The sequence below is a fragment of the Carcharhinus amblyrhynchos genome, chromosome 3, assembly GCF_965287045.1.
Source record: "Carcharhinus amblyrhynchos chromosome 3, sCarAmb.v2.hapA, whole genome shotgun sequence".
NCBI classification, from domain to species: Eukaryota; Metazoa; Chordata; class Chondrichthyes; order Carcharhiniformes; family Carcharhinidae; genus Carcharhinus; species Carcharhinus amblyrhynchos.
This window is the reverse complement of record NC_137326.1, coordinates 50,286,365-50,310,283: the sequence shown is the minus strand read 5'-3', so window position 1 is coordinate 50,310,283 and position 23,919 is coordinate 50,286,365. Positions and strand designations below refer to the sequence as shown.

General features: G+C 43.1%; 1 protein-coding gene across 7 annotated transcripts in view; it reads right to left on the bottom strand.

The window, feature by feature from the left end:
* Positions 1 to 23,919, bottom strand: part of LOC145339411 (protein bassoon-like) — a 553,674-nt gene that overhangs the window by 460,188 nt on the left and 69,567 nt on the right. For all 7 annotated transcript variants that reach the window (XM_080183908.1, XM_080183915.1, XM_080183882.1 and 4 more), the window contains one exon: positions 7,766 to 8,165. In XM_080183908.1, the coding sequence (XP_080040034.1) occupies positions 7,766 to 8,071 (306 nt within the window). In that variant the 5' untranslated portion in view covers positions 8,072 to 8,165. The remainder of the gene's footprint in view (positions 1 to 7,765; positions 8,166 to 23,919) is intronic.

Below are 23,919 nucleotides of genomic sequence, written 5' to 3'. Positions count from 1 at the left end.
CGTTGACTCCTGGGATGGCAGGGCTGGCATATTAACAGAGATTGAGTCAGTTAGGATCATATTTGCTGGGGGATTAGAAGAATGAAGGGGAACTCTTGGAAATCTATAAAATTCTTATAGGACTAGATAGGGTAAATACAGGAGGGATGTTCTCCAGTGAGAGACACCAGGATGAGAGGTCATAGCCTAAGGCCGAAATTGAACCCAGGTCCCTAGAGATGTGAAGCAGCAGTGTTAACCACTGTGCCATGGTTTATCAATTTACATAAAAATTTGAATTGACCTGGGATTTGTGGGATTTTTTTTTAGGGTAAAGTGTCAGCATGGCTGTTATTACCACTTGGCACTGAGATAATGAGTTTTTTTTTTCACCCAGAGTGGTGAGCCTGTGCAATTCACCACCAGGGAAGGCAGTTGTGGTCAAAAAATTCTATGTTTTCAAGAAGGAGTTAGATATAGCTCTGGGGACAAAAAAGATCAAAGTATATGGGGGGGGTGTTGTTAGTCATGTCATAATGAATGATCAAGTAGGTTCCAAGGGCTGAATGGCCTACATCTGTTCCTATTTTCTATGTTTCTATATTTCATGTTGCATTCAATTAGCAGCATAATAGGCAGTGATATCACACCATCTTAAAGAACCTCATCATATATTCATAGTTGCATCTGTCAGTAGTATTGGTATTGCAAAAAAGTACACTTACCTTTCTTGTGGGAAGCTTGCACACATGGCCCTTGTTCAAGATTCGAGATGAGAGTGATGTCAATGTTACCTAACTCAATCCATTCTCAAACATTTCACATTGTTATCTATGTTTTATCAAGCATTGTCACATCATCATCTACGTTTACAACTAGAAACTTATTCAGGAGCACTCTAATTTGCTAAAATTGGGACGTTGAGACTGCTGAAAAGCAACTGAACCTACCTTTTCACACACTGAAAACCTATTAAATCAGCAGATGCCACAGATTAAACCTGGAAACTTCTAGTCTGAGCAGCTCAGTCACATTACCACTGAGCCATTCCAGGAAGCTAAATTTATCAGTTTCCGCACAGAGTTTCTTTTGTCAGCTTTTTTTTGCTATGTCCAAAATTAGAAATAAAAGGTGTATTAAACAGAATATGTTCTGAAGAGGTTCTCAAGTGAAACAATTCGGGCCACCTGACACTGGATCCTAAATAATGGGAGTTAACAGCAAAAACGCTCGCTTTACTTCCCTTAACAAGAATACTAATATTCTGGTGTACTTAATAGATCCTTACCTTAATTTGGGAGTACTCAACAGATGGATGAAACAATATATCCCATTTCTCAAAACTAACTTCTTAAATGTTTTGCTTTCTTTAGGAGAACTATCATGTTAATCACTAAAATAACGAAGTGCCTACATGCAAAGAAAATGATCAAAAGAAAACGGATGGAATTCTCCCATGTCCCTGCCAGGGCTCAATGACAGGTACAAGGGAACAATTTGTTAAGAGGCCCAAAAATCGGTTTTATGTTGGAGTGAATTTCCCATGGGATGTTCTCCTGGTGCCTGCCAGAGTGAATCAGGAAACCCGCTGGAGGTCGGCCTAAAAGTGATTTGCATTCTGTTAATATGATGCAGGGGTAGGTCCAACCACTAACAGAGTAAGTAGTGTTGGACACTTTAATATGGCATCCAGACAAGACAGCATGCTACATGTCATGAGACCTGTGCTGCTACAAAATATGGTGCAAAACATAATTAAAGAAGTTGGGGACAGAAGATAAGGCGTGTTTTTCACCAGCGTCCGCAGCGGTAAATGGTCCGTGTTCCTGCTCCTGCCACAAGAGTTCTGCTGAATTATTTAAAATAGATGGCAATCCAAGAAGCAATCTTGTGTAAAAAGAACTCTTCTCCACAAGAGCTAAGCAATTGAAAATCTCTAATTTTTAAACAACTGAGTATTTCGATAGCTGTTGAAATAGCATGACAAATAAATTTGTTCTATCCTTTCTAAATTCTCTTACAGATCTACCGTGTGCTTATCTAATGGCTGCTGGAAATATGTAGACTGCGTAATGGAAAATATAAGCCTTGTGACACACAAAGAATGAATTATGCACTTTCTGGTTAGCAGATCTTGACTTCAAGGCATCTGTGACCAGGCACGTGGCACATGCATAAAAAAAACTGAAATTAATGCATTTCTGCTGCATAAAGAAAGCTAAATATAAAACTGGCCCTAGGGAGAAGTGACCACCATAACTTTATTGCCTTTATGCTTAGTCTGGCAGCGTATTCATCTGTGTATACAAATTCATCTTGTCTGGTACTCTTAACATAAATGCATTATAATTTTAAAATTGTTGTAAAAATATTAACTCAACCATATAATTTTGTCAATTCCTACAACTAGCAACATTTCAAATCATTTGACATCTGTGTAGCTCATGTTTGATTTCAAGCTCTGTTTCCTGTCCTTTTCTCTCTCAAATTTCTCGCACTGAACATTTTCAAGGCATTAGCTTCTTGATAGAGGATACTTCCATACATTTGGTTTCATTCAAATATCTTGCCTAAGTAACAGGTCACTTTCAAGCTAGACAGAAAAATGCATACAAATGATCCAACCTTAGGTGGTATCAAAGTTGAGCCACAGTTCATGCAATGTTCAGCAGAACATATGGATGGAAGACAAGAACGTTCGTCCTTCCCAGGAAGGGCATATGCCCATTTCACAAGTTCAGAAATCAGTTTTAATACTGACCAAGAATCTTACCAGTAGAACAGTAGTTAACACTGTTGCCTCACAGCTCCTGGCTTGGGTGACTGTCTGTGTGGAGCGTGCACGTTCTCCCCGTGCCTACGTGGGTTTCCTCCAGGTGCTCTGGTTTTCTCCCACGGTCCAAAGATGTGGGAGTTAGATGCATTCGACATGCTAAATTGCCCCTTAGTGTCCTGGGATGCATAGGTTAAAAGGATTAGCAGGGTAAGTGTGTGGGGTTATGGGGATAAGGCTTAGGTAGGATTGTTGTCGGTGTAGACTCAGTGGGCTGAATGGCCTCCTTCTGCATTGTAGCGTTTCTATGATTCTGTGAACCTCTGGGTTTGCATAGTTCAGCCACTCACTACTTCAATCACCCGAGCCAAAGGAACATTATTTTTGAATGACGGTTGCATTCTCCCACAACGACTGAAATTACCAGAGCTTAGATGTCTCCTAATCAGCCTCCATTTGGAACTAGATATCCATCAGCAAGTATCATTATTAAGGCAGTCATTTTCTAATCAGAACAGAGTGTGATTTGCACTGAAAATACTTTTTGTTGCAACTGTTTGTTGCCATCAATAAATGCACCAAGTAGAACAGTCCAGAACTAAGATGATAGGACCAGAGGGGATTGACCTCTTCTGGGAAAAGTATTATTGTGCTGCAACAATAGCAAGCACAGTCACTTGGAAATCAAATATAAACTACACACAGATAAATGGATGGGACAAAATGATTGAAATATTGCTAGTTGTGGGAAATTAAGAAACTTAAGGCTCTATCCAATGAATGAAAATAATAACCCTCTTTAGCTGATGGCAGCAAGCTTTCCTAGCTTGCCTGGAGACTGCACAATCCAAGGGCATTGAATATATAGCAGATGGAGTGACCGCAGACTTTGACATCTACTGCAGAGGTTAGTGGTTAGGCGGCCAGTCTTCAACGAGAGAAACTGGAAGACAACAGTTGCAAATATTTAAACTGAGTTCAATGAAAATAAGTAGGGTGGCACGGTAGCACTATGGTTAGCACTGCTGCTTCACAGCTCCAGGATCCTGGGTTTGATTCCCGGCTCAGGTCACTGTCTGTGTGGAGTTTGCACATTCTCCTCGTGTCTGCGTCGGTTTCCTCTGGGTTCTCCAGTTTCCCCCCACAGTCCAAAGATTTGCGGGTTAGGTTGACTGGCCATGCTAAGAAAGTGCCCCTTAGTGTCCAGGGATGTGTAGGTTAGAGGGATTAGTGGGTATAATATGTAGGGATATGGGGGTAGGGCCTGGGTGTGTTTGATGCAGACTCGATGGGCCAAAGGGCCTCTTTCTGCACTGTAAGATTCTATGATTCTATGAAATTCCTGATCAAGTCAATGTTAATCCAAAGTGTTTGCAGGAAAAGGACTTTTAATTGATTAACTTTCTTCCAAAGCCATCATCTGGAATTCTTCACATGTTGAACTACAGTTGCTGGAATAATGATTAGACTATAGTGTATGAAGATCTAACTTGTACTTCCCCATTTACTCGGATGTATTATAATCCTTTGAGCTCAAAGCAACCATAATTAATTTAGAAATACTTGCCCTCAGCACATTGTGAAAATAAAGTACACAAACACAAATAACTAAAGAAACCAAATAAAGGAATTTTATATTAAACTGCTACAGCTGGAACATCCCCTTGACGTTGTAAAGTCAGATTTTTGTTCCAAAAAAAAGAAAGATCCATTTTTATTAACTTTTTGGAACCAATGGTTAGTTCACCTACACCCAGTATCTGAAAGGCAAAAGCAGACAAATAGACGGGCAAGAGTGACAGCAAGAAGCTGTCATACCACCACTTACTATAAATTTCACACACCAAAAGGCACTTTCAGTTGTACAGATTAAACAAATATGTTTGCACCACAATCCATAAGGACAGGCAACAACACCTCCATGATCATCCTCAACACCAGTCTCCCACAATGCTGTGTTCTCAGCCCCCTCCTATACTCCTACACATCCAAGACTGTACTGCCAAATTCCTCTCCAATTCAATTTTCAAGTTTGCTGATGACATCACCATAGTGGGTCAGATCTCAAACAATGACGAGGCAGAATACAAGAATGAAATAGAGAACCTAGTAAACTGGTGCAGCAACAATAATCTCCCCCTCAATGTCATCAAAACGAAGGAGATTGTCATCGACTTCAGGTGGCATAAAGGAGAACATGCCCGTCTACATCAACGGGGATGAAGCAGAAAGGGTTGAAACCTTCAAGTTTTTAGGTTCCACATCACCAACAACCTGTCCTGGTCCCCCCATGCTGACACAATGATTAGGAAAGCTCACCAATGCTTCTACTTTCTCAGAAGATTAAGGAAATTTACCATGCTAGCTGTGACTCTCACCAACTTCTACAGATACACCGGAGAAAGCATTCTTTCTGGCTGTATCAGAGTTTGGTAAGGCTCCTGCTCTGCCCAAGACCGCAAGGAATTACAAAAGGTTGCGAATGTAGCCCAATCCATCACATAAACCAGCCTCCCATCCATTGACTGTCTGTACTTCCCACTGCCTCAGCAAAGCAGCCAGCATAATTAAGAACGCTATGCACCCCGGACATCCTCTCTTCCACCTTCTTCCTTTGGGAAAAAGGTACAAAAGTCTGAGGTCACGTACCAACCGACTCAAGAACAGCTTCTTCCCTGATACTGTCAGACTTTTGAATGGACTTACTTTGCATTATGATCTTTCTCTACACCCTCGCTATGACTGTATCATTATGTTCTGCACTTGCTTTCGTTTCCTTTTCTATGAATGATATGTTTTGTCTGTATAATGCAAGAAATACTTTGCACTGTATGTTAAAATGTGACAATAATAAATCAAATCAAATTTGAAGCAAAGAGCAAAAATCCTAATGAAAAGCTGCTGACAATATCCTGCGATTGTTCACAAAATGTAAGTTCTTCAGTTTTTGAATCACTGTTTCCATTTTTTCACTCCATCTCTTGAAATTAAGAGTGCACCCAAAATTTGAATGGAACAGTAGATTTGATGGACACGATCATGCTTTTGCATGGCCATCCAGGAAGCAAGACTTGAACCTTTCCAAATAATTCTTACTAATTGGTGTGGGGAGGAAAATTCTTACTGGTAAGGTTTACTAGAGTTTTGTTTCTATTTTAACAAGCATTTAGAACTGCAAGGCACAAGGCACAAGGCATTTAACATGCCTTATCAGATATCAGATAACCTGAGCTGCATGCTGTTCAATTTAATCCTCTGATTGACAACACAGTTCAGTCTCAAGAGCAGCTTGGGTCAGCATAATGTATGGTGCTGGCTACTGTGAAAACCCTCTCGCTAGCAAGTCTGAAAGATGCAACACAATCAATTTAAAAAGGGTTGAATTTGTGTATGTGTATTCGATAACCACATTTGTGTAAAATACTCAGTTTACTTCAGCTGTTAGAATACAAGTACAAAGTTAAGGCCTGATATTATACAAAATAACAGACATGCCATGCAGCCCTTTATGCCTATACCAGCTCTTTGAAAGAACTGTCGAATTAGTCCTACTCCCCTGTTCTTTCCCCATAGTTCAACAATTCTTTTAAGTTCTTATCCAATTCTATGAAAGTTATTTGAAAATCTATCACTTCAAGCAATGTATTCCAGACCATAATTCAGTGTGAAAAAAAAAATCATCTTGCTGGATTCTTTAGCCAATTACCTTAAATCTGCATCTGCTAGCTACTGATCCAAATCACATAAAAAAGTTTCTCTTTATTTACTAAATCAAAATACTTCTCTATTAAATTGCCACTTCACCTTCTCTACTCCAAGGAGAATCATCACAACTACTCTGGTCTCCATTTAACTGAAAGCCTGCATTCCATTCCCTTGGAGCATTCCAGTCAGTCAATCTCCAAGATCTTGGTATCCTTTCTGAAGTGTGATGTCCAGAATTGGCCAATACATTTCAGCTGGACTTCAACAGGTTACATATAAAAGACTTAGCTTACCATCTTTGCTATTGTACTTTGGACCTTGTTTGGAAAGCCAAAGATCCATTATTTAAAAAAAAACAGCCATTGCCTTCTCAACTTGGCCTGCCACCTTCAAAGATTTTTGAGTATATGTGTGGCAGGCCAAGTTGAGAAGGCAGTGGCTTTTTTTTTTAAAATAATGGATCTTTGGCTTTCCAAACAAGAACCAAAGTACAATGGCGAAGACGGTGAGCTAAATCTTTTATATGTAACCTGTTGAGGTCCAGCTGAAATGTATTGGTGAACAGCAGACTTTATTTTTGCTGCATATTAAAGGGGGAATGATACAATCAGGAAATAAGACCATCAGTGACCCTGGAATTCAATCTACCACTTGTGGATGAGGCGTAACAACAATGCATATTCAGCAAAATTCGAGATAAGTTACATGCCGCTTGCAAAACATGATATTTCAACAAAATTTGACAAATTTGCTGGAAATATTTCAGTTAGATAATTTATTTATCCTGACCACATTAATAAGTCTTTCTTCAGCGAGCTCATACAAAGCACCTGCTGTTTTATTCCACATTACTCACTTGACTGTCCTTTTCAACCTGAAGTAATTACTCTAACAATGATCCAGGGTTTTCAGTGGTAAGTAAATAATGTCTTTACTTCCTACTAGAAGCAATAGAAATATTTTCTGTGCATTTGCTATGGAATTATATAAGTGATAATAGAGGTCTTTTACAGCCGAGTTTGCAATTCAATTGGGATCTGCTACTTCCAGCTCATTTTCTTGTTTTCCCAGCATTCTTTTAAATTATTCCTTCCCAAATGTTTGTACATGGGCTGTTTTCTCTTCTAATTTTGTAAAAATATCAGGTGAAAATAACAGGACACGACAGATCACCATCAGTGCTTAAAAACGGTTTAATGTAGATCAGGCTTGACTGACCTATTTCATTTCTAGTTAAGAAAGGTAATTTCATCAACACTGCATGTGAGACACTAAATCTTCTTGTAAAAGTCATGAATAAAAACTCACCTCTGTGATGTGAGGATTAGGGTTAAATCCACACTGCTTGCACACTACTGATCGACACTGAGTACAGGTGTTGAAGTTTGGCTGTTTAGGAGAGGAGTGCAGCTCTGTAGTTGCACAAATAGGACAAAGAGTACTACTGGGCATTGGAGCTATCTGTGGTACTGAATAAGGAGATGTTGGAGCACTGCCTCTATCTGGGGATGCAGAATGGGACCTTTCTCCTCTTTTTGTACTTGTTTCAACTTGGAGAGTCCGCCTCTGTTCTTGCTGCAAGTTCTGTTGTGTAGAGCAATTTTGATTCTGCATTCTTCTTGCACTTTCATTGCTGGGAACAGTCTGTCGGGGGGTCCCAATTTTTGCATCAGGCTGACCGAGGTGTTCCCTCTGGTATGGTCTTGCACTATAAAACAGAAAGTATGTCTCAGTCTAAATATCACTAGTATTCCCATTATGGAACATCAGCACAGCAAGAAGAAAAAAAATGAAATTGTCCTTTATTCCAATGAAGACTTGCAGCTTAAAATAGTTGTCCTTGATTGAAGTTGGACATATATACCATTGAAAATAATTGTGTTCAAGTAGTTTCAGTGAAGAATTAAAATCTGATGATTACATTGTATTGCATTGCATTATTTGAACAGCTTCCACCTAAATGGAATAAAAATGCCTCTAACTTAATTCTACCACTGAAATTTAGAAAAGCAAGAGATGATACAAGAATCAAGCACTATGAAATAAGCATTTTTTTCAAGGCCTAAAAGCAAATTGACAACAGAAGCTATTCTACAAATGTGCCATCTCAGTGGTATAAACATTATTTCTTCTTAGTGACCTAAATGCTCAAGTTCACCAAAGGCTGAAATTTATGGATCTGTCTGGAGTAACTGCTCCTTAGCCACTATCAATTTTCTCTCCTTCTTAGATGGAACTAGGACTGGTTGGATATCTCCTCTAAAGAAATAGCACAAGTACAAGAGCCAAACAGCCTCCTGCTATGCTGTATCATTCTACAGATCACAGTGTACACACTGCTCAGCGAGTACCATTCTTGATCAGTTGAAGGAAATGTAGGTGATTTGTCACATGATTTCTCATTGTGAAAACAAAATCTTGCTTGTGGCCGCCATCCAATATCAGCATCAAGGCTGAGAGTTTGTGATAGGCAGTCAAGGGTGTAAACCGACTTCCCACCATGCCCATGACTCGGGATAGATAGTCATGGCTTTGAGCCCTGGGTGCTACGGTGAAGTCAAAGCACTGTCACTAGATGCCAAAATTAGCTCATATTGTCACATGTAATTATTAACCAGAAACTCCTGTTGGGATTTTTATGATGCTGGCATACAGAAGCTTTCACCAATGTCCAATGAATCCCCTTGATCTTGTTCATGCATCTTTATATATATTTATATCTGGTTATCTCAAGAATGGCATCAGTAAAGAGAGGAATGACCCAAGTTACGATTCTTCCATAGTTAAAGAAGAGAAAAGGTAAATGAGTTCATACATAAAGAGCAGTTCATTTGATGCAGTACTAGGGTTATCATTATTTATTGACTGATACCCAAAATGATTTGCTGCTTTCAAGAGGTAGATAGGAATAAACGCCCAAAGCAAGTGGCAAAGTTAGGTACACAATGAAAAAAGTTAATTTTGATTTCAATGCACTCAAAATTTTACTCAGGTCTCAATAACTTAATAACATTTGCTTAATATTTTCCACCTTTTCGTATTTAACTACTAACCATGTATCTCTACGTTAAAACGTTAACTAAAAGCCTTTTTTCTGGCAAATCATACTGTAAAACATGGTGTAGCTTTAAAGTGAACAACTTACTCTAACTGGACATAGTGGCAAGGTCACTGGATAAGTTATGCAGAGGCCTGGGCTAATGTTCTAGGAATACAGGTGCAATCTATTAATCTGGAATCCTAAAAAAGTGAGCACAACAACGATGAGCATGAAATCACTGGTGATTGTTATTAGAAACCTCAAGTAGGTTCAAAATGGGAGAATTCTAAGTGCTGTGGTGGGTGTAGGAACTTGGAGGTGTTACCTGCCGTGGCAGCCGGCAGGAAAACACGCAAAATCTTCTAGCTCATGGTGTGCTTCACACTATCTGTGGCAAGGCAGGCTTGAGTGGCACGTAGTCTACTGTCGTGTCCAAGGGTCATGTTGAGAAGATGGCCAACATCACTGACCTACCACCAAAGAAAGAAGATGGACCTCCTGAGAACGAAGATGGATCTCTGGAACACTGAGGTTAGAAAATAAACCCACTCCAAGACACCTGATCTGGAAGGTGCACCTGCGATGCACTCTGACCCAGTGCTGTGGTGTTCTAGTTTTGGGTGGCTTCCATTTTGAACTGTGGAGGCAGCATCCAGACACTGTTCACATGAGTTCTGACACCTGCACACCATGTTGTTCCAAACATGTTATGCACCATCAAATTGGAGAATTTAGTATGGGCGGGGAGGGGGGGGGGGGGTGAGTCCTCATTTGCATTTCATTGTTATCACCTGCATTTCCATCTTCTCAATCTCTGGTCGGTTTTCCCCTCACCAACGTGGGCACTAGTGGAAGATCCGATTATAAATTCATACTGGTGTAAAACAGATTTCTGGGCGTTCTCTCATATTCTCATGCTATGCCCACAATCAAACACGCCAGCCTCTAGGCAAAATTCTGCATTTGGTTCACTCATCTGCTTAAGGACAGGAATCTTCCATCTTCTTGGTCTGGCCTAGACCCATAGCAATATGGTTGCCTCTGAAAAGCACCTCTGAATTAGCACTGCAAGTCACCAATGTCACTGCAAGTATTCAATGCTACAAGGTCAAAAAGAAATGAAGCTGGATGGACCATAAGATGCAGGAGCAGTAGTAGGCCATTCAGCCCATCAAGTCTGCTCTGCTATGCAATAAGATCATGACAGGTCAGATATGATAATCCTCAACTTCATTTTCTCACTTTACCTCAATAATAAGAACATAAGAAATAGGAGCAGGAGTAGGCCATCTAGCCCTTCGAGCCTGCCCCGCCATTCAATAAGATCATGGCTGATCTGTCGCTGCTCAGTTCCACTTTCCCGCCCTCTCCCCATAACCCTTAATCCCCTCTCTTATCAAAAACCCATCAACCCGCTTCTTAAAAATATTTAGCGAGGCAGCCTCCACCACTTCAACGGGCAGAGAATTCCAGAGATTCACCACCCTTTGAGTGAAGAAGTTCCTCCTCAACTCCGTTCTAAACCGCCTCCCCTTTATCTTGAGGCTGTGCCCCCTAGTCCTACTGTCTTTTTTGAGCGGGAAGAGTCTCTCCACCTCTATCCTATCCATCCATTCATCATCTTATACGTCTCAATGAGATCTCCCCTCATTCTTCTAAACTCTAACGAGTACAAGCCTAGTTTGTTCAGCCTCTCCTCATAGCTCAACCCCCTCAACTCCAGTATCAGTCTAGTAAACTTCCTCTGCACTCCCTCCAAGGCCAAAATATCCTTGCGCAGATGCGGCGCCCAAAACTGCACACAGTACTCCAGCTGCGGCCTCACCAATGCCCTATACAGCTGCAGCAAGACCTCCCTACTTTTATATTCAATCCCCCTCGCTATGAAGGCCAGCATCCCATTCGCCTTCCTGACCACCTGCTGCACCTGCAAGCTGGGTTTTTGCGACTCATGCACAAGGACCCCGAGGTCCCTCTGCACCGTCGCCTGCTGCAGTTTTTCGCCACGTAAGTAATAGTCCTTCCTACCAAAGTGGACCACCTCACACTTGCCAACATTAAATTCCATTTGCCATTTCCTGGCCCATTCGTCCAGCCTATCTAGATCCTTCTGCAGACTCTCCACAGCCTCCGCACAATTTGCCCTTCCCCCAATCTTGGTGTCATCAGCAAATTTCGACACCCTACACTCGGTTCCCTCCTCCAGATCATCTATATAAATGGTAAATAGCTGAGGCCCCAGCACCGACCCCTGAGGCACCCCACTAGTCACCAACCGCCAATCCGAATAGCACCCATTGACCCCCACTCTCTGCCTCCTATTTGACAACCAATCCTCTATCCACGCTAACACCCTACCCCCAACTCCATGTCCCCTGACCTTCTGCAATAACCTCTTGTGAGGTACCTTGTCAAACGCCTTCTGAAAATCCAGAAAGACCACATCCACCGGCTCTCCTCTATCCACTGCCCTAGACACATCCTCATAGAACTCCAGTAAATTTGTCAGACACGACTTCCCTTTAATGAAACCGTGTCGCGTCTGCCCTATCAAGGAATTCCCTTCAAGATGCCTCGCAATTTCCTCAATGACGGATTCTAACATTTTACCTACCACAGACGTTAAACTAACCAGCCTATAATTCCCCGCCTTTTGCCTGGCACCCTTCTTAAACAACGGCGTAACATTAGCCGTTTTCCAATCTTCCGGCACTTCCCCGGAATCCAGCGACGTCTGGAAAATAACAATCAAGGCATCCACTATAACCTCCGCCATTTCTTTCAGAACCCTCGGATGCATTCCATCCGGTCCTGGGGACTTGTCCACAATCAGCCCCTCCAGTCTGTCGAGCACCACCTCTCTAGTAACAGTAATGTCATTAAGACCCTCCAGTCCTACCACCTTTCCATCGCTAACACCCGGCAAATTATTCACGTCCTCCTCCGTGAAGACAGAAACAAAAAAGTTATTCAAGACCTTAGCCATATCCCCATCCCCTACCACTAGATCCCCTTTCTCATCCTCTAAAGGACCAACGTTCACCCTAGCCAGCCTCTTCCTTTTTATATATTTATAAAAACTCCTCGATTCCCTTACAGAATAAAAATCTGTTTATCTCAGTCTTGAATATACTCAATGACTCAGTTTCTACAGCCCTCTGTAGTAAAGAATTCTACAGTTTCACTACCCTCAAAAGGTAATTCCTCTTCTATTTTACTTATTAGTCACACTGCTATGAAGTTACTGTGAAATCCCTCTAGTTGCCAGAGTCAGGCACCTGTTCGGGTCATCTTTCAGAACGTGGGAGGAAACAGGACCACCAGGAGGAAACCCATGCAAACATGGGGAGAACATGCAAGCATGACACAGACAGTGACACAAGCTGGGAATTGAACCCAGATCTCTGGCACTGTGAGGCAACAGTGCTAACCACAGTGCCACCCACACTGTCTTAAATGGTAATCTCTTACTCAGATTATTACTCTCTCACAAGGGGAAACAATCACCCAGCATGTACCCTGTCAAGCCCTGAAGACAGTAAGAGTTCTCACAACACCAGGTTAAAGTCCAACAGATTTATTTGGTAGTAAACACCACTAGCTTTCGGAACGCTCTTCCTTCATCAGGTGAGTGATATTTCCAATCAAATTGCACAACTTAACATTCTCCTACATTATATTCCATCTGCTTAGTTTTTGCCCACTCATTTAACCTGTCTGTATCCCTTTGTAGGCGCTGTGTCATCCTCATCACTTGCCTTTCCACTTACTACTGTGCCATCCAGAAACCTGGCAATAGTGCATTCGATCGCCTCATCCAAGTCATTATAGATATTGTAAATAATTATGGCTCCAGCACTGATCAGTGTGGCACTCTATTAGTTACAGGTTCCTTAAAATGCTTCTGTTATCCCAATTCTCTGTCTTCTATCAGTTATCCAATCCTCTATCCAAGTTAATAGACTAACCCCAATACCATGGGCTCTTATTTTATGCAGCAGCCTTTTGTACAGAAGCTTATTGAACTCTTCCTGGAAATCCAAGTATATTACATCTACTGATTTCCCCCTTTATCCACCCTACTCGTTACCACATTTAGGAAGTCATGCGGACTGCTTCATTGTATTATGCATTCTTAAATGCTCTGCTATTGCATCCTTTAGGATGGTCTAACATTTTCCCAATGTCAGATGTTAAGTTAACTGGCATATTATCACAGAATTCCTAAAGTACAGAAGAAGGCCATTCAGTCCATCGACCACAAATAGGGACCACCCGGGGCTTATTCCCATAACCCTCATTTACTCTGTTAATCCCTTTGACACTAGGGTCAATTTTAGCACGGCCAATTAACCCAACGCATATCTTTGGACTAAGAGAGGAAACCCGAACACTAGGAGGAAACCCATGCAGACATGTGGAGAAAGCGCAAACTCTATACAGACAAGGTCCCAAGGCCAAAATTGAACCCGGGTCCCTGACACTGTGAGGCAGCAGTGCTAACCACTGTGCCACCATGCCTGCCCCTTTCTCCCTCTGTTTTTGAATAAGGGTGTTACACTGACTGCTATCCACTTGGCTGGAATATTTCCAGAATTTAAAGATTCTTGTAAGATTACTACTTCCTTTAATATCCTAGAATGCATCCCATCTGGTCCAGGAGACTTGTTGGCCTTTAGCCCCATTAGTTTCCCTAGTACTTTTTCTCTAGTGAGAGTTCTGGTAATTATTTCATTCCCCCCTTTCATCCCTTGATTAATTATTTTTGGAATGCTACGTGTCTCCTCAATTGTGAAGCAAGTCTGTGATGCAAAGTATTTATTCAATTTCGCTGCCATTTCTTGGTTCCCCATTATGATTTCTGCAGTTTCATTCTTTAAGGGGCCTATAACGCCTTCCTCTTCCTTTTTAAATATATAAAGAAGCTGTTACTGTTCATGTCTATATTACAGTTAGTTTATCCTCAGTTTATCTTCTTCTTTATTTTTTAAGTCATCTTTTGCTGGCTTTTAAAACTTTCCCAATCCGTTATCTTATCGTTGATTTTTGCCACATGGTATGCTTTTTCTTTCAGTTTAATACTATCCTTAACTTTCTTGGTTAACCATGGTTGATTTAACATCCAGAATCCGTCTTATTCACTGGAGTATAGAAACATAGAAACTTGGAGCAGAAATCAGCCAACCAGCCTTTTGAGCTTGCTCCACCATTCAATATGATCATGGTCGATGCCTGATCTCAATATCACATTCCTGCATTCGTCCCATATGCCTTAATGCCATTAAAATCTAAAAAAGATCTTTGTTGAGTCATGAACTATCTTCATAAACATCTGCCGTGGCTAATCAACCATCTTTTCTGCTAAAATTCTTTCCAAGTCCACTCCAGTCAACTTTCCTCATTCCTTTGTAATTACCCTGATTTAAATTTAGCACAGTCATTTCTGACCCAAGTTTCTCATTCTCAAACTGAACACTAAATTCTACAATGTCATGGTCACCATTTCCCAGGGCATCTTTTACTCAGATTGTTTATTAAACCTGCCTCATTACAAATTTTCAGATCCAAGACAGACTGATCTCTGGTTGGATCCACAACATATTGTTCTAGGAAACTGTCTTGAATACACTATGAATTTCTCCTCACGGCTAGCTCTGCCAATTTGATTCTTCCAATCCTCATGAAGATTAAAATCAACTATAATTCATGTACTGCTTTTTTTTTAAACACGCTGTTACCTCCTGATTTAGTCTTTGTCCTACAGGGGCCACACGGTGAAGCCTTCCATTGTTTGCTGGAGCTGAGAGAGAGCTAAGATTTTACCTGTTAAAAACCTGTTTAAAATAAGTGTAAAGCACTTTACTCTTTGTAGAACTGTTTAAAGCATTTATTTATTGTATTTACTGCTTTAAGAATTCTGAGGGTGTGGTGAAAAGGCATTTGTGGACCAGCCTGCTTTAAATCAGCGCCAGGTTTAAAAGGAGGCCTGGTGTAGACAGCGGGCAGCGTCTGAGCGGGCAGCGGAGTGAGTGGGAAGCAGAGTGAGTTAATAGGGCTTAATATCAAAAAGGGCTGGAAGGAAAAAAGGCCAGGTGAGTTTGTTTGAAAAAAAACAAGGAAAAAAAAATTTTTTCAAAACTACTACAGCAAGAAACAAGGAAAAAAAATTTTTCCCCATAAAAAATTACAGTGAATAATGGAGGGGCATGTGATGTGTGGTTTCTGTATGATGTGGGAACTGGCGGACCCCAGGGTCCTTCCCAGTGACCATGTCTGCAGTAAGTGCAGGTTGCTGGAGGAGCTCCAGCTCAAGGTGGATGAGCTGGCCTCTGAGCTACAGACACTGAGGCTCATCAAGGGGAGAGAGGGTGCCCCTAGACTGGCTAAATCTAAGGGTCAGGGACAAAAGGGGACTGCTGGGAGGAGGAGGAAGGGGGGTGAGGAGCGGAGGCCTCAGCCTCTTAATCTGCATAACAGGTTTGAGGTTCTTGCTTCCACTCTGGAAGAGGACGAGGCAGGTGAGGTTGGTGAGCAAACTGCACACGGTACAGTGATGCAGCAGGACATAGGCAAAGAGAAGGGGAAGGGAACGTAGTAGTGATTGGAGATAGTGGGGTGAAGAGTATTGACACTGTCCTTTGTCACAATGACAAAGTGCACAGAAGGGTGTGTTGTCTGCCTGGTGCTCGGGTACAGGATGTCGCAGCTGGGCTGCAGAGGAACCTGGAGTGGGAGGGTGAGAACCCGGTCGTTGTAGTACATGTGGGTGCCGGCGACGTAGGCAAAGTGCGGACTGAGGATCTGGGGAGGGAGTATGAGAAGCTGGGAATGGAATTAAAAAGTAGAACCGACAAGGTGGTCGTCTCTGGGCTACTGCCTGAACTGAGTGCAGACGGGCGTAGGATTGACAGGATAAAGGAAGTGAATGGGTGGCTCAGGGATTGGTGTGGGAGGAATGGGTTCGAATTTATGGGGCATTGGCACCAGTATTGGGGTAGGTGGGACTTGTTCGGGCGGGATGGGGTTGGTCTGAATCGTGCTGGGACCAGAGTGTTGGCGAATCGAGTAAAGAGGACTGTAGACAGGGCTTTAAACTAATTAGGGGGGGGGAGGGTGCGAGGGTAGGTGACGCTACGAGGCCTAAAGTTAAGGATAGGGTACAGGTAAGGGAAGAGGCCGAGGATGTCCCAATTGGTGGCGTTACGGCAAATAGGGTCCAGGTGAAGGCTGGGATGAAAGCACTTTATCTGAATGCACGAAGCATTCGGAATAAAGTGGATGAGCTGGTGGCGCAGATCGACACAAATGGATACGATCTGGTGGCCATTACAGAGACGTGGCTGCAAGGTGACAGGGACTGGGAGATGAATGTACAGGGCTATCAAGTGTTTAGGAAGGATAGGCAGGAGGAAAGAGGGGGTGGCGTAGCTCTGCTGATTAAGGATAGTATCAAGGTGGTAGCAAGGGATGATATCGGAGCCAAAGAGCAGAAAGTGGAATCGTTGTGGGTGGAGATTAGGAACAGCAAAGGGAGGAAGACGCTGGTGGGTGTCGTCTATAGGCCCCCGAATAATGATCTGGAGGTGGGGCGGGCTGTTAACGCGCAAATAAGTGCGGCGTGCAGGAATGGGACGGCAGTAGTTATGGGAGATTTCAATCTGCATATTGATTGGTCGACCCATGTTGGACGAGGTGGGCTCGAGGAGGAGTTCCTGGAATGCTGCCGGGATAATTTCCTTGAACAGTGTGTGTTGGAGCCAACGAGGGAGCGAGCTATCTTGGATCTGGTGCTATGTAGTGAGGCGGGTAGAATTAGGGACCTTGTGGTGAAGGATCCTCTTGGAGAGAGTGATCATTGTATGGTGGAGTTTCTGGTGCAGATGGAGGAGGAGAAAGTGGGTTCCCGGACACGCGTCCTTTGTTTGAATAGAGGGGAGTATGGTAGGATGAGAGAAGAATTGGCGAATGTGGACTGGGGGAGTGCGTTGGAAGGTAGGTCTGCTGAGGAGCAGTGGAGGATCTTTAAGGAGATCTTTCTTGGTGCTCAGCAGAAATTTATTCCGATGGTTAAAAAGGACAGTAGGAAGAGAGGTAATAAGCCGTGGATAACGAAGGAGGTGAAGGAAAGTGTTAAATTAAAAGCGGAGGAATTTAGAGTAGCTAAGAGTAGTGGGCGAGAAGAGGATTGGGAAAGGTTTAAATGTCAACAAAGATTGACAAAGAAGTTGATAAAGGAGGGTAGGAGAAGCTATGAGGCTGGGCTAGCACTTAATATAAAAAAGGATAGCAAGAGTTTTTATAAATATATAAAAAGGAAGAGGCTGGCTAGGGTGAACGTTGGTCCTTTAGAGGATGAGAAAGGGGAGCTAGTGGTAGGGGATGGGGATATGGCTAAGGTCTTGAATAACTTTTTTGTTTCTGTCTTCACGGAGGAGGACGTGAATAATTTGCCGGGTGTTAGCGATGGAAAGGTGGTAGGAATGGAGGGTCTTAATGACATTACTGTTACTAGAGAGGTGGTGCTCGACAGACTGGAGGGGCTGATTGTGGACAAGTCCCCAGGACCGGATGGAATGCATCCGAGGGTTCTGAAAGAAATGGCGGAGGTGATAGTGGATGCCTTGGTGGTTATTTTCCAGACGTCGCTGGATTCCGGGGAAGTGCCGGAAGATTGGAAAACGGCTAATGTTACGCCGTTGTTTAAGAAGGGTGCCAGGCAAAAGGCGGGGAATTATAGGCCGGTTAGTTTAACGTCTGTGGTAGGTAAAATGTTAGAATCCGTCATTAAGGAGGAAATTGCGAGGCATCTTGAAGGGAATTGCTTGATAGGGCGGACGCAACACGGTTTCATTAAAGGGAAGTCGTGTCTGACAAATTTACTGGAGTTCTATGAGGATGTGTCTAGGGCAGTGGATAGAGGACAGCCGGTGGATGTGGTCTTTCTGGATTTTCAGAAGGCGTTTGACAAGGTACCTCACAAGAGGTTATTGCAGAAGGTCAGGGGACATGGAGTTGGGGGTAGGGTGTTAGCGTGGATAGAGGATTGGTTGTCAAATAGGAGGCAGAGAGTGGGGGTCAATGGGTGCTATTCGGATTGGCGGTTGGTGACTAGTGGGGTGCCCCAGGGGTCGGTGCTGGGGCCTCAGCTATTTACCATTTATATAGATGATCTGGAGGAGGGAACCGAGTGCAGGGTGTCGAAATTTGCTGATGACACCAAGATTGGGGGAAAGGCAAATTGTGCGGAGGGTGTGGAGAGTCTGCAGAAGGATCTAGATAGGCTGGGCGAATGGGCCAGGAAATGGCAAATGGAATTTAATGTTGGCAAGTGTGAGGTGGTCCACTTTGGTAGGAAGAATGGTAGGAAGGACTATTACTTACGTGGCGAAAAACTGCAGCAGGCGACGGTGCAGAGGGACCTCGGGGTCCTTGTGCATGAGTCGCAAAAACCCAGCTTGCAGGTGCAGCAGGTGGTCAGGAAGGCGAATGGGATGCTGGCCTTCATAGCGAGGGGGATTGAATATAAAAGTAGGGAGGTCTTGCTGCAGCTGTATAGGGCATTGGTGAGGCCGCAGCTGGAGTACTGTGTGCAGTTTTGGGCGCCGCACCTGCGCAAGGATATTTTGGCCCTGGAGGGAGTGCAGAGGAGGTTTACTAGGCTGATACCGGAGTTGAGGGGATTGAGCTATGAGGAGAGGCTGAATAAACTAGGCTTGTACTCGTTAGAGTTTAGAAGAATGAGGGGAGATCTCATTGAGACGTATAAGATGATGAATGGGATGGATAGGATAGAGGTGGAGAGACTCTTCCCGCTCAAAAAAGACAGTAGGACTAGGGGGCACAGCCTCAAGATAAAGGGGAGGCGGTTTAGAACGGAGTTGAGGAGGAACTTCTTCACTCAAAGGGTGGTGAATCTCTGGAATTCTCTGCCCGTTGAAGTGGTGGAGGCTGCCTCGCTAAATATTTTTAAGAAGCGGGTTGATGGGTTCTTGATAAGAGAGGGGATTAAGGGTTATGGGGAGAGGGCGGGAAAGTGGAACTGAGCCACAACAGATCAGCCATGATCTTATTGAATGGCGGGGCAGGCTCGAAGGGCTAGATGGCCTACTCCTGCTCCTATTTCTTATGTTCTTATGTTCTTAGTATAGCTAGGAGGCCAATAGACTTCTCCCATCAATCTCCTTTCCATTATTTTCTTACCACCACCCATATGGATTCTATATCTTCTAATCCAAGATCATTTCTCACTATTGTACTTATTCCATCTGAAACTATCAAAGCTATCCTACCATCCTTTCCATCCTCTTCTGTCCTTGCGAAAACTCTCACTCCTGGATATTTCAGCTCCTACCTTTTTGATTTCCTACTAAGCACAGCTCTATAATGGTTACAAGATCACCAGTAGTAATTCATATATTTTGTGCCAAATACTAAATGCATTTAAATGAAGAGCCAGTCAGTTTGAAACAAAGCATCCGAGTAACTCTCTCCCTCCCTGATATGTTGCAGCATCTGCAGCTCAGCCTCCATCTCAATGACTCTGAGCCAAAGTTCCTCAAGCCACAAGCACTTATTGCAGACGTGTTTGCCCTTGATTGCAATGTTATGTAAGAGCTCCCATATGCTGCAGCCTTGACATCACCTGTCCTGCCATCCTTAACATGTTTTAAATAATTACTTAATTAAATTTACTTATTTATGCTGCATTTTATCTATTTTCAATTTACAAATGAACAGTTCCTGTACTATTTTAAAACCTAGAAATGGAATAAACCTTAAACACTTAGTAAATACTTGCCAGATACATCCGAAACAGGTAGCTACTCCTGCAGCAAGCCAAGACCATTTTCTGAAGGATGAAAAGGTTAGAAAGCAAAAAGCAAGAGAACACCTCTTTTCCCCTCTGCACAAAATTCCCACTTTGATTCAAATCCCAAATTTTTTCACACAACACCCAGTATTGTTGGCCCTGAAAAGTCCTTCTTACTATCTTCCAGAGACTTGTGTAAAAATTAGGACAGCTGTTGCAGAGACTAGTCAAGCAACAGCCTGACATACCAGAGACCATTACCACCGTCCTGTGGTACATCCTGTTCCTCCAGCAAGACAAATACACCAAGGATGGCAGCACAGTGGGGGGTTGCCCTTGTTGTCCTTAACAGCGGTTCTGAACCTCACAAAGTCTGCTGGCATTACAACAAACATGGACAAAGAAACTTCCTGCTAATTACCATCTATGACCCTTTCTCACCTCAGCAGACAAATCAGCACTCCATGTTTAACACCAATTGGAAACCACTAAGGTTAACAAGGGCAACGTCCATCACCAAGAATGGCTTGGTTATACCACTATTGATTGAATTGGTCAAGCCTTGGCTCGGCTGGCTCTGTGCAAGAGGAAAACAATAAGAAGGTATGTCTTCATTCTCACCAATCAATTTGTTTGACTCATGGCAGTATCAATAAGAGTAACTATCACACAGTCTACTTGGGGACAAAGTCCCATGTTCACATTAAGGATACCCTTCATGTTATTTAGCATTATCACCCTTCTAAAATGAGATATTTAAAACAGATCTAGCAAATCAAAACTGGACATCCATGAGGTATTGTGAGCCATCAGCAGCAGGATTATATCCAACCACAGTCTGTAACCGCATTAAAATGAGGATTCAACCATGATTCAATGACGAGTGAAGAGGAATATGCCACGGGCAGCACCAGGCATATCTAAAAATAAAGTCAATGGTTATCTAGAGGATGTTGCAGCTACAAAAGCTGGTCAGGGGTGAACATAAGAACATAACATAAGAACATAAGAAATAGGAGCAGGAGTAGGTCATCTAGCCCTTTGAGCCTGCCCCGCCATTCAATAAGATCATGGCTGATCTGTCACTGCTCAGTTCCACTTTCCCGCTTTCTCCCCATAACCCTTAATCCCCTCTCTTATCAAAAACCCATCAACCCACGTCTTAAAAATATTTAGCGAGGCAGCCTCCACCACTTCAACGGGCAGAGAATTCCAGAGATTCACCACCCTTTGAGTGAAGAAGTTCCTCCTCAACTCCGTTCTAAACCGCCCCCCCTTTTATCTTGAGGCTGTGCCCCCTAGTCCTACTGTCTTTTTTGAGCGGGAAGAGTCTCTCCACCTCTATCCTGTCCATCCCATTCATCATCTTATAAGTCTCAATGAGATCTCCCCTCATTCTTCTAAACTCTAACGAGTACAAGCCCAGTTTATTCAGCCTCTCCTCATAGCTCAACCCCCTCAACTCCGGTATCAGCCTAGTAAACCTCCTCTGCACTCCCTCCAAGGCCAAAATATCTTTGCGCAGGTGCAGCGCCCAAAACTGCACACAGTACTCCAGCTGCGGCCTCACCAATGCCCTATACAGCTGCAGCAAGACCTCCCTACTTTTATATTCAATCCCCCTCGCTATGAAGGCCAGCATCCCATTCGCCTTCCTGACCACCTGCTGCACCTGCAAGCTGGGTTTTTGCGACTCATGCACAAGGACCCCGAGGTCCCTCTGCACCGTCGCCTGCTGCAGTTTTTCGCCCCGTAAGTAATAGTCCTTCCTACCATTCTTCCTACCAAAGTGGACCACCTCACACTTGCCAACATTAAATTCCATTTGCCATTTCCTGGCCCATTCGCCCAGCCTATCTAGATCCTTCTGCAGATGATGCAGAGAACAACTCAACTCCTGACTCCTCAATGCCTGTTCACCATCTACAGTGTGAAGTGAGGAGTGTGATGGAATATTCTCTACTTACCTGATTGAGTGGAGTTCCAAAAAAAATCCAGTGAAGTGGCAACACAGACTGGTGAAGTATGCCAGATAGCAGAAGCGTACGCAAAAGAGGAAACTAAGCAATCCCACACCAACAGATCAGGTCCAAGCACTGCAGTGCTGCCACATCCAGATGTGCTTGGTGGTGGATAAATAAACTATTTGGAGGAGGCAGTTCCACAAATATCCCCCTTCTCAATGATGGGGGGAGACCAGCATTCCAAGGCTGAAGCATTTACAACCGTCTTACCCCAGAAGTACCAGGTCAGTGATGCATCTCAACCTAGTCATGAGGTCCCCAGCATCACAGGTGACAATCTTCAAATAATTCAGTTTGCTCCACACGATATCACGGAATAGTTAAAGGCACTGGATACTGCTAAGGCTACAGGCCTATACAATATTCTAGAAGTATTACTGAAGACTCATGCTCCAGAAATAGACAAGCAGCTCCAGGACAACTACCCAATGTTGAACATTGTCCAGATATGTCCTGTCCACAAGAAATAGGATACATGCTTCAAATTACAGCCTCATTAGTCTAACCTCAAAGAGGTGCAAGGTGTCATTGACAATAGTAGGAAGCAGTACTTGCATGATAATAACCTCTTCACTGATGCTCAGTTTGGGTTCCATCTGGGCTTCTCAGTTCCTAACCTCCTTCCAGCCTTGGTCCAAACATGGACAAAACAGCTGAATTCAGAACAGGAGGTGACAGTGATTGCCTCTGACACCAGGGCAGCATTTGATTGTGAGCACTAAGCAGCCCAGGCAAAGCTGAAGTCAGTGGGAATCAGGGCAAACTCTCCACTTGTTGGAGTCATATCTAGCACAAAAGAATGATGATCATAGCTGTTGGAGGTCAGTCATTTCAGTCCCAGGACATGAATTCCTTAGGATAGTGCCCAACCATCTTCAGCTGCTTCATTATGTTCTTCTCTACATCATAAAATTTGAAGTGGGAATGTTTGTTGATGACTGTACAATGTTTGGTTTTATTTTTGATTCCTCAGATACTGAAGCAGTCCACGTCCATACGTAGCAAGTCTAAACAGCCTTCAGGCTTAAGCTGATAAGTGACAGTGACGTTCACACCACAAATGTGTCAGGCAATGATCATCTCTAACAAGAAAGAAGCTAACCATTTCCCCTTGATATTCAACAGCATTATCAGTGCAGAATTCCCCACTATCAACCTTCATGGGTGCCAGCCACAGACCAGAAACTGAACTGGATCAGCCATATAAATATTATGGTACAAGTAGGCTGGGAATTCTGTGGCAAGTGTTTAACCTACTGACTCCCACAGCCCATACATCTATGAAGGCACAAGCCAGATGTGGAATACTTCCTACTTGCCTGGATGAATAAAGCTCCAACAATACTCAGGAAGTTCAAGGCCATTCAGGACAAAATGTCACTTTCATTCTGTCCACTACCAGCACAACACTAGCACCATTGTATACTATCAACACAACATACAGCAATAAAAGCTCCTTCATAGCACCCTCCAAATTTGTGAGCTCCACTAGCATCTATAATCATTCTTTCACCATTGCTGGGTCAAATTCCTGAAATTCTCTCCAATTGCATGCTGGGTGTAGCCTACTTCACACTGAAGTGACCTT